This window comes from Mandrillus leucophaeus, unplaced genomic scaffold, assembly GCF_000951045.1.
Source record: "Mandrillus leucophaeus isolate KB7577 unplaced genomic scaffold, Mleu.le_1.0 Scaffold411, whole genome shotgun sequence".
NCBI lineage: Eukaryota > Metazoa > Chordata > Mammalia > Primates > Cercopithecidae > Mandrillus > Mandrillus leucophaeus.
Window position 1 is genome coordinate 3,248,061 of NW_012104377.1, and position 10,820 is coordinate 3,258,880.

Genomic DNA, 10,820 nt, shown 5'->3' on the forward strand with positions numbered 1-10,820 from the left:
ATAAAGAGAGTGAAGGGAGCTGCCCTGCTCCTTCCTCTGTGTGAGGACACAGTATTCATCCCTCTGCTATGTAAGGACACAGCAAAAAACAGAGGACAGGCCCTTACCAGACATCAAATATGCTGGTGTCTTAATCTTAGACTTCCCAGCTTCCAGAACTGTGAACAGTAAATATCTACTGTTGTTGTTGGCCAGGCACAGTGGCTTACGCCTGTAATCCCAGCACTTTGGGAGGCCGAGGCGGGTGGATCACCTGATGTCAGGAGATGGAGACCATCCTGGCTAACACGGTGAAACCCCGTCTCTACTAAAAATACAAAAAAAAATTAGCCGAGCGTGGTGGCGGGTGCCTGTAGTCCCAGCTACTCGGGAGGCTGAGGCAGGAGAATGGTGTGAACCCAGGAGGCGGAGGTTACGGTGAGCCGAGATGGGGCCACTGCACTCCAGCCTGGGCAACAGAGTGACACTCCGTCTCAAATAAATAAATAAATATCTACTGTTGTTCTTTAAAAAAAAAAAAGTTTCCAGTTCTGTAAGCCACAATTTTTTTTAAGAGACAGGGTCTTGCTATATTGTCCAGGCTGGTCCTGGACTCAAACCATCCTCCCACCTTGGCCTTCCAAAGGGCTGGGATTATAGGCTTGAGCCATTGTGCCCAACCCATAAAATTTGAGTATCACCTGCCCTATTTTACAGGGGTCTGAAACCAGAAGGTCAATATGCATTTTCAGCTGTGAAATATAGAAAGGTCTATACAAATATATTTTAAACATGCTATCACTAAAACCTCAGAATCTTTTCATAAGCCACTGTATACTAATTTCCTATTCCTTTAAGAAAAATGCCTGAATCTGAACAGAGCTCCCTAAAGCATGCCTATGATTAAATGACAATTATACTTTATAGCCATCTCTTCTTTAGCTTATGCTTAATATGAAGTATTGCTAGTATTTTCACATTGAGTAAAAGGCTGTTTAATTAACTATAAGCAGAAAAATCTGAAGCACATAACCAGTAGTCACATGTAGAATATAGTTAGCCTCTTTCTGAACCATCCTACAACATAAATTAAGAAAGTGTTTTATAAAATGAACACCAGGCCAGGCGCGGTAGCTCAAGCCTGTAATCCCAGCACTTTGGGAGGCCAAGACGGGTGGATCACGAGGTCAGGCGATCGTGACCATCCTGGCTAACATGGTGAAATCCCGTCTCTACTAAAATAAATACAAAAAACTAGCTGGGCGAGGTGGCGGGCGCCTGTAGTCCCAGCTACTCGGGAGGCTGAGGCAGGAGAATGGCGTAAACCCGGGAGGCAGAGCTTGCAGTGAGCTGAGATCCGGCCACTGCACTCCAGCCCGGGCAACAGAGCGAGACTCCGTCTCAAAAAAATAAATAAATAAAATAAAATGAACACCTGAGTGTAATTAAATTACACAAAAAATAAGCCAGAAAGCATATAATAAGGAATGCCAAATTCTATAACCCAGTTACAAATATTTCATTTTAGTTGGGGCATCATTTCACTTGTAGCTTTGGATTCTTTCATTCTCTTATTTATAGGTGGTACCAGAAAATCTCTCATTAACATATATATACAAATTTTTTTTCGTGCTAAAGGGCCAAAAAGAGGTAATCTAAAAATAATAAACAAAGATTCAGATATAACCAATTTTCAAAATTAAGCAAAGCTATTCCTTCTCACTTTTCCAAAAACATATGTCAACAAGAAAGAAAATATTCAATTTTCCAATATTTTATCCTACTTATTTAAAAGTTCCCATTCTCTATATGCACATTGTTTTTAATAAATAATTAAACAGTCAAAAAATAAGCTTCTAAAAATGACTAAAGAGGACCAAAATTAGCTCCTAAGAAAGATTTTTTTTAATTATAAAATTGGGGCTTGGTTGAACATGCCTTATAGATAAAGTTGAAATTTTTGGCCATGTTCCTAACGTTTTGAGCATTTAAGGACTTGGAAGCATTTGCCCACCTCTAGGACTTTACTGTTCAAAATTCTATGCTTCTTTTGTTGCAGTTTCCCAAATTCCACAAATCTGTTCCACTCCTCTGTTTGGGTATTGAACGTTTACTGTAAACCAATGGTTGTCTGTGTCTACTACAGGAAGCAGTCTAGGTTGAAGTTCAAAGGCTTTTTATTCTAGTAAAGGCCACCTCTGCTTTACATTATGAATTCTGTAAGGTCAGTTTACTTTACATGAGGATTAGCCATGTGTCTCTTATCTTCAAGGTGATTTGACTAATTTCATAAAATATCTTGTATATAGCATGTACTTAAAAATTTGAATGTTTTATATTAGAAAAATTAAATTCATGGTTCAGTTTTTTGACAAAAACATGAACCACAATATTAAGTAAACAAATTATATCACAAATACAGCAATGCTCTTGGCATTCTTCATGTTACTTTAAACACAGTGGCAATATAAGTCTACATAATGCTTTTGAAAACAATGTCCCAAGAAAGGAGACACGCATAATGTATGGATAACAACTGCACCTTAGAAACTTTAGAAGCCTTCATTCCAATATTCCAAACATTTAAAGGCTCAAATCCTAACTCTATAAAATTCTTAGCTCCATGATTTAAAGCAAGCTGTAAATTATTAAAACAGAAGTACTTCTAAGCACAAATCACGTTATTTTATTGGTAAAAATTAGCAATAAATAATTTTATTTTGAGAAAAGGTCAAGATTAATACTCCCCAACTTTTAAAAACCTAACATGAATAATATTCTAATGAGGAAGACATCTGAAACTGGATTTATAAATAATGAAATCCTAGTCTTTTTTTAGTACACTCACATCCTTACTTGAGTTGAGTATCTCAGTCCAAAGCTCTAGCGACGACTCTGGATTATCACAATTACCTCTTAACTAGGCTCCTTGCCTACAGTCTCAACCCTCTCCACCAGCCACTAAAGTGACTTTGAAACACAAACTCGATCAAGACACTCTACACAGAACATTTTTCAGCAGCACTCTTATTTTCCATAACAACAACAAAAAAGTCAAAGTCCATTTGTATTGCATGCATAGTACCTCATGATCTGGCCCCTATTTGATTCTCTAGACTCAATTCTCCTTTACTACCTCTGATTGCCTACCTGTATCCCCAAAATGCAAACACTTTTCCTCCTTTAAGATTTAATTCTCCAGACACTATTTCTCATCATCAACCACCATCCATTCTTCCCTTCTCTCCTCAACACATTTTTTCTTTTTTGAGACAGGGTCTCACTCTGTCACCCAGGCTGGAGTGCAGTGGCACAATTACAGCACACTGCAGCCTCAACTGTCTGGGCCAAATCAATTCTCCCACCTCTGCCTCCCAAGTAACTGGGACTACAGGTGCACACCACCATTTTTAATTTTTTGTAGAAACGGGGTTTCACCATGTTGCCCAGACTGGTCTCAAACTCTTAGGCTCAAGTAATCTGCCCGCCTCAGCCTCCCAAAGTGCTGGGACTACAGATGTGACCACTGCACCTGGCCAACACTTATCTTAAACTGGCACTCCTTTTGTGGCTAGATGCCTCTCCCCATTTTTCTTGCATTTTACCCCAGCCAATCTGCCTTACTGAACAACTATTAGACCTTCAAGATAGCTTAAGATATAGAAAAAACTTTATCTGAAAAGTGGGCCTGGGAAATGGTATGAAAGTGGGAATGGTGGTGGGTAGAAAAATGAAAGATTTGTACTTTCAGTAGTATTTTTCCACAAATTTGAATTTTTCCATTTTATGATTTTTAAATCTAGTTTCTAAAAATCTAAACACTTCATCTTCTCTAAGATGTCTTCTAAGGTCCTACAGTAAGGCCAGGAATGAAAATAAGTTTCAACTCACATGCCTATTGTATAATAAAGAATGTATATCTGGTCTTTGTACCAGTTTTCTGGCACATAGCTTCAAAAACCCTTGAGATTTTCTGAGTGATATTCAGAATGTCTTCTGTTATTTATAATAAGCCCTATGGATTACATCTGAGTCTATGCAAATGAAGTGACTCAAGGTAAGCCCTTAGTTTCAACAGACGGTTGCTCCTATCAGAAAGATCAAGCATTGGCCAGGTGTAGTGGCTCACACCTATAATCCCAGCACTTTGGGAGGCCAAGGCAGGTGGATCATGAGGTCAAGAGATCGAGATCATACTGGCCAACATGGTGAAACCATGTCTCTACTAAAAACACAAAAATTAGCCAGGCGTGGTGGTACATGCCTGTAGTCCCAGCTACTCAGGAGGCTGAGGCAGGAGAATTGCTTGAACCTAGGAGGTGGACATTATAGTGAGCCAAGATCGTGCCACTGCACAGCCTGGTGACACAGCAACACTCCATCTCAAAAAAAAAAAAAAAGAAAGACCAAGCATTAATTAGAGGGCTGGAATTTTCAGCCTCACCACTGCTTATACTCCTAGGAAGAGGGAGATTGAGCTCAATCACATAATCAATTATGTAATGAGACTCCAGTAAAACTCTGGACACCCAAAACTTGAACAGTTTCCTGATTAGTGAATACACTGATGTTCAGGAAGGGCAACACACCTTGACTCCATGGGGAGAGGGTGTGGAAGCTCTGCCTCCAGACCCTTCCACACCTTGTCCTATGTGTATTCATTACGATAAAGCCGTAATCATAAGTATAGTGCTTTCAGTGCTCTGAAAATTTGTTGTTATGGAAAACAACAAATTCAGGGTGTGAGAACCCTGAATTTATAGCCAGTTGGTCTGAAGTGTGGGTGATCCCCAAGACTTATAGTGGCTGATGTCTGAAGTGAAGGCAGTCTTACGGAGGACTGTGCCCTTAACTTGTGGGATCTGGTAGTTAGTGTCAGAAATGAAGTGTGTTGCAGGACACCAGTTGGTAGTGTCCTAGAAAAGCAGAGTTTTCTAGAAGCCAGGTCTAGCATCATCAAGAAAGACTACTGTCATCAATTAGCTATGTCTCTATGAGAATAGGGTTATTCATGAGTATCAAGAGGGTAACATTATTGCCATCCTTCTAGTATGTCATCAATGAAATCTTTGTGCCAAAAATGAAAAACTCATCCAAGGGTAACAAAATAGTGTTTCTACATACCTGGTAGGCAGCTTTTCAAAGTCAACGTCTAAAAATTGTTCATAGCTAGAAACAAAAGTGTCCAACCATAGCTTCAGGTAATCTGGATCTTTCTGAAATAACAAAATCATCATAATATTAAGTATGCCTATGAGAGGAAAAAAATGCTTCCACACCTATTAAGCAGACACCTAAAGAATCAATACTATGAAATCTCTAAGTGATATTCAGGAGTACATATGTGCTGTTTTAAAATGTATATTAAGTATATGGAACTCTCAAATGGCTTCTCATGTCACTCAAAGAGCTAAAATCTTAACAATGTCCTATAAAAGTTTAAACAATTTGCCCTCCCATATCCCTGTAACCTTGTCCATTGTTATCCTGTACTAACTGGCCTTCTGGCTGTTTCCTGGGACATGCCAGACATGCTCCCACCCTAAGGACTTTGCACTGGCTGTTTTCTCTACCCAGAACACTCTTCTCCCAGGTATCTGAATGGCTACTCCCTCATCTTCAAGTCTTTTTTTTTTTTTTTTTGGACAACTGAACATTTATTTGTGTGCCTTTCTTCTTAAGTGTATTTCAAGTCTTTTCAAAACAAGGCCCCCGGACTCTCCAGATTAAATTATGTCCCTGGGCTTGGTCCATTGCTGCAGGAGTCTTAGGGAGCCTTGTACAAACGCTTGAGTTACTCATTTACCAACATTAAACCCTAGGATAGAAAATGCAACAAAGCAGGACTCCTTCTTTCATGGCATGTGCTGATTTCTGACAAGGCGGCAGCCAATATAGAAAACACTGGAATTTTTCCTTAGAACTGGACTGTGATGAGAGGTGCTTGCCATGAACATAAGCTACGGTATTTTCTTTGACTCTTCGTTTCTAATTTTTGAAGATAAGGCAAGGAATAATCTTCTCTAAAGATACCTGATAATAATTCCCCCAAAAGCAAAAACACATGCTTCCACTGCACCGTGCTTTCAAATATTCTGGGTCTTGTTCAGCTGGCAGATGAGCCGACTGATGCATTCACCCTGATAGCCATGTGAGCTCATCTCCTTGAGGAAGCCCACTATATTTTTGGTATATAGTGGACGTATATAGCCAAGATCACACTATCGCACTTCAGCCTGAGCATGACGGGTCACCAAAAGGTGGAAAGGGCACAAGAACCATGAGATCTCCTAGAAATACTTCACTGGGAAGGCAATTTCATGAATGAGGTCTTCCAAGCAAATGACACCAAACTTCTCCAGGTGCTCCTCAATAACTGCGTTGTCTGTCAGAGGGATGGTCTTATTCTTTACCTTGGCTTGTCCATGTTTCAAAGTGAGTTCCCACAAAGACTTCAGATTTAGAAATCCCCAGGTCACATAAGTTTCCAATATAAGCAGCATTTTTAGGTTCTGGGGGTTGACTTAATTTACAAAACCACCACTAAAAATTTTCTTCAGGCAAAGTCTTACAATAGTTCTCTCCATCATTAAACTCATACCATTAATCCTTTTGATGTGCACAACAAAGGCCATGGAATGTTTATCTGGCAATTCCAAGGCATGAGGTCTTACTTCTAGTCATCTGAGATGCACCTTGTCACATTTCTGCCTTCAGGAATCATGTAGGAATGATTCCAGTCACTTAAATGTGAGCCTTTTTCCCTTCCTCTGCTCCTTCTTTGCCAAAAGGGCCTGCTTTGCCTGAGTGGCTTTGAGGGCTTGAAAAACCTTCCTCTTTTTCAGGAGATTTTCTGGACCCAAAGGGATTTTTCTTTGCTCTTGCTCTGCCATCTTCCTAGTGTTGCAGCTCCTGATCATGCACAACCCCACTCCAAGTCATTTTTTAAATGACATATTCTCATTGAGGCCTATTTTTACTTCTTCTTAAAACCAGAAACCTCACCACCCCCTTACTTTACCTTATCATGTTCCCTCCACCATGGTCCTTTATCAACTTTCATCATGCTCTATAATTTACTTATCAGTTTATTTTTTGTCACTTCCCCAGAATATATGATTCACAAGTGCAGAGATTTTCATTTTTTTGTTTACTGAACACCAGTACCTTAAATAGTGGCAGGTACTGAGACTGTGCTCAATAAATACTTGTTCCATGAATTAAGAGTAAGTGTAACATGCATAAATGAAATCAAATTGGAAATGGATCATTAACATAAACATAAAAACTGAAACCAAAATTTTCTAGAAGAAAATACACCAGGCACAGTGGCTCACGCCAGTAATCCCAGAACTTTGGGAACCCAAGGCATGTGGATCACCTGAGGTCAGTGGTTTGAGACCAGCCTGGCCAACATGGTGAAACCCTATCTCTACTAAAAATACAAAAATTAGCCAGGTGTAGTGGTGCAAGTCTGTAGTCCCAGCTACTCAGGGTGCTGAGGCATGAGAATTGCTTGAACCCAGGAGGCGGAGGTTGCAGTGAACCGAGATCGCGCTACTGCACTCCAGCCTGAGCAACAAAGTGAGACTGTCTCAAAAGAAAAGAAAAGAAAAGAAAAGAAAAGAAAAGAAAAGAAAAGAAAAGAAAAGAAAAAAGAAAAGAAAAGACAAGACAAGACTGAATAACTTTGCTACCTGGGGATAAACAGAGGTTTCTTAGCTAGGGCAAAAAAACCATAAACTGAAAAAGAAAAAAAAGATAACTGGTATTAATCAAAACTTAAAACTTCTACTCATCAAAAGACACTATTAAGAAAATGGAGGCTGGGTGCAGTGGCTCACAACTGTAACCCCCACACTTTGGGAAGCTGATGTGAGAGAATCGCTTGAGCCCAGGAATTCGAAACCAGCCTAAGCAACATAGTGAGATTCCATCTCTTCAAAAAATAGAAAAAAATTAGCTAGGTGTGGTTGCGCATGCCAGTAGTCCCTATTACTCAGGAGGGTGAGGTTGGAGGAATTCCTGAGCACAGGAAGTCAAGACTGCAGTGCGCTGTGATCATGCCACTGAGTGACATGTGCCATTAGTAAACAAAAAGATTAAAATCTCTGCACTTGTGAAACTTATATTCTGGTGACAGAGTGAGACTCTAAAGAAAAAAGAAAATGGAAAGACAAACCATACTGGCTGAAAATATTCTCAGGGACTTGTATGAAAAACATAAAGATCTCCTACAAATCAATAACAAAAAGACAATTCGATTTAAAAATGGGCAAAAAGCTTGGACACTTCACAAAAGGGAATACACAAACGGCCAAACGGCATCCTAATCTGTGACCAATATCATTAGTTATCCAGATAAATGCAAATTAAAACCAAGTAAGATACTATTATATACCCACCAGAATGGCTAAAATTAGAAAAACTATATCACGTTAGTGAAGACGTGCAGTAACGGTAACTCTCATACATAACTGGTGGCAGTATGAAACAGGATCACCACTTAGAAAAGTTTAAGTTAAATATACACATATCAAACAGCCCAGCCATTCCTCTCCCAGATAAATGAATACAAATATCCACAAAAACACTTGCACAAAAATGTTTATGGAAACTTTGTTTATAACAGCCCAAAGCCGAAAACAAAAGTTCTATCAAGTTAACAGATAAACAAATTGTTATATATTCATACAACGGAATATTATTCCAGGAATAAAAATGAACTATTGATACTCACAATGACAAAAAATTTTTTCAAAAATCTATTGAGCAAAAGATGTTAGGCATCAAAGCACGTATCACTTATTTATTTATTCATGTATTTATTATTTATTTATTTATGAGACAGGTTCTCACTCTGTTACCCCGGCCAGAGTGCAATGGCATAATCACGGTTCACTACGGCCTCAAACTCCTGAGCCCAAGGAATCCTCCTGCCTCAGCACTCCAAGTAGCTGGGATTATAGCTATCATGTCTGGTTAATTTTTGTATTTTTTGTGGAGACTGGGTCTTGTTACAGTCTCAAACTCCTGGCCTCAAGTGATCCTCCCACTTTGGCTTCCCAAAGTGCTGAGATTATAGGTATGAGCCACCTCGACCAGCCTGATATCACTTATATGTAGTTCTAGAGCAGTCTATGGTGACAGAAATTAGACAACATGGCTGCCTCTGGGAGGACTGACTGCAAAGCGGCACAGAGGGAACTTTCTTGGGTGATAGAAATTTTACATTTCTTGACTAAAGTAGTGTTTATACAAATGTTTGCATGTATCAAAATTCATCACATTTGACACTTAAAATCTGTGCATTTTTATGCTTTGTGACATTTCAAGAAAGCTGAGTTGAAAAAAAAAAACTATGATCCCGAGGGTGGTTCCAAGATGGCTGAATAGGAACAGCTCCAGGCTACAGCTCCCAGCATGAGCGATGCAGAAGTCAGGTGATTTCTGCATTTCCAACTGAGGTACTGGGTTCATCTCACTGGGGCTTGTTGGACAGTGGGGGCAAGACAGTGGGTGCAGCCCACCGAGCGTGAGCTGAAGCATCGCGTCACTTGGGAAGCGCAAGGGGTCAGGGAATTCCCTTTCCTAGCCAAGGGAAGCAGTGACACAGGGCACCTGGAAAATAGGATCACTCCCACCCTAATACTGCACTTTTCCAACAGTCTTAGCAAACGACACACCAGGAGATTATATCCCGCATCGGGCTCAGAGGGTTCCTTGCCCACGGAGCCCTGCTCATTGCTAGCACAGCAGTCAGAGATCTAACTGCAGCAGCAGCAAGCCTGGGGGAGGGGTGCCCGCCATTGCTGAGGCTTAAGAAGGTAAACAAAGCCTCTGGGAAGCACGAACTGGGTGGAGCCCACCGCAGCTCAAGGAGGCCTACCTGCCTCTGTAGATTCCACCTCTAGGGGTAGGGCATAGCTGAACAAAAGGCAGCAGAAACCTCTGCAGACTTAAATGTCCCTATCTGACAGCTTTGAAGAGAGTAGTGGTTCTCCCAGCACAGAGTTTGAGATCTGAGAACGGATGGACTGCCTCCTCAAGTTGGTCCCTGACCCCCAAGTAGCCTAATTGGGAGGCATCCCCCAGTAGGGGCAGACTGACACCTCACATGTCCAAGTACCCCTCTGAGAGGAAGCTTCCAGAGGAACGATCAGGCAGCAACATTTGCTGTTCAGCAATATTCACTGTTCTGCAGCCTCTGCTGCTGATACCCAGGTGAACAGGTTCTGGAGTGGACCTCCAGCAAACTCCAACAGACCTGCAGCTGAGGGTCCTGACTGTTAGAAGGAAAACTGACAAACAGGAAGGACAACCACACCAAAACCCCATCTGTACGTCACCATCATCAAAGACCAAAGGTAGATAAAACCACAAATATGGGGGAAAAAACAGAGCAGAAAAGCTGAAAATTCTAAAAATCAGAGCACCTCTCCACCTCCAAAGGAACGCAGCTCCTCTCCAGCAACGGAACAAAGCTGGATGGAGAATGACTTTGATGAGTTGAGAGAAGGCGGCTTCGGACGATCAAACTTCTCCGAGCTAAAGGAGGAAGTTCAAATCCAACTCAAAGAAGCTAAAAACCATGAAAAAAGATCAGATGAATGGCTAACTAGAATAAACAGTGTAGAGAAGTCCTTCAGTGACCTGATGGAGCAGAAAACCGCAGCATAAGAACTACGTGACGAATGTACAAGCTTCAGTAGCTGATTCAATCAACTGGAAGAAAGGGTATCAGTGATTGAAGATCAAATGAATGAAATGAAGCTAGAAGAGAAGTTTAGAGAAAAAAGAGTAAAAAGAAATGAACAAAGCCTCCAAGAAATATGGGACTA

The 10,820-nt window shown here is 40.6% G+C and overlaps 1 protein-coding gene and 1 pseudogene across 1 annotated transcript in view; both read right to left on the reverse strand.

Annotated features, from left to right (window-relative positions):
• Positions 1–5,213, reverse strand: part of NBEAL1 (neurobeachin-like 1) — a 204,259-nt gene extending 199,046 nt beyond the window's left edge. The window contains exon 1 of the mRNA XM_011992490.1: positions 5,104–5,213. Coding sequence (XP_011847880.1) covers positions 5,104–5,213 — 110 coding nt within the window. The remainder of the gene's footprint in view (positions 1–5,103) is intronic.
• Positions 5,214–6,065: 852 nt separating this feature from the next.
• LOC105548466 lies at positions 6,066–6,872 on the reverse strand (annotated as a pseudogene).
• Between the last annotated feature and the right edge of the window lie 3,948 nt (positions 6,873–10,820).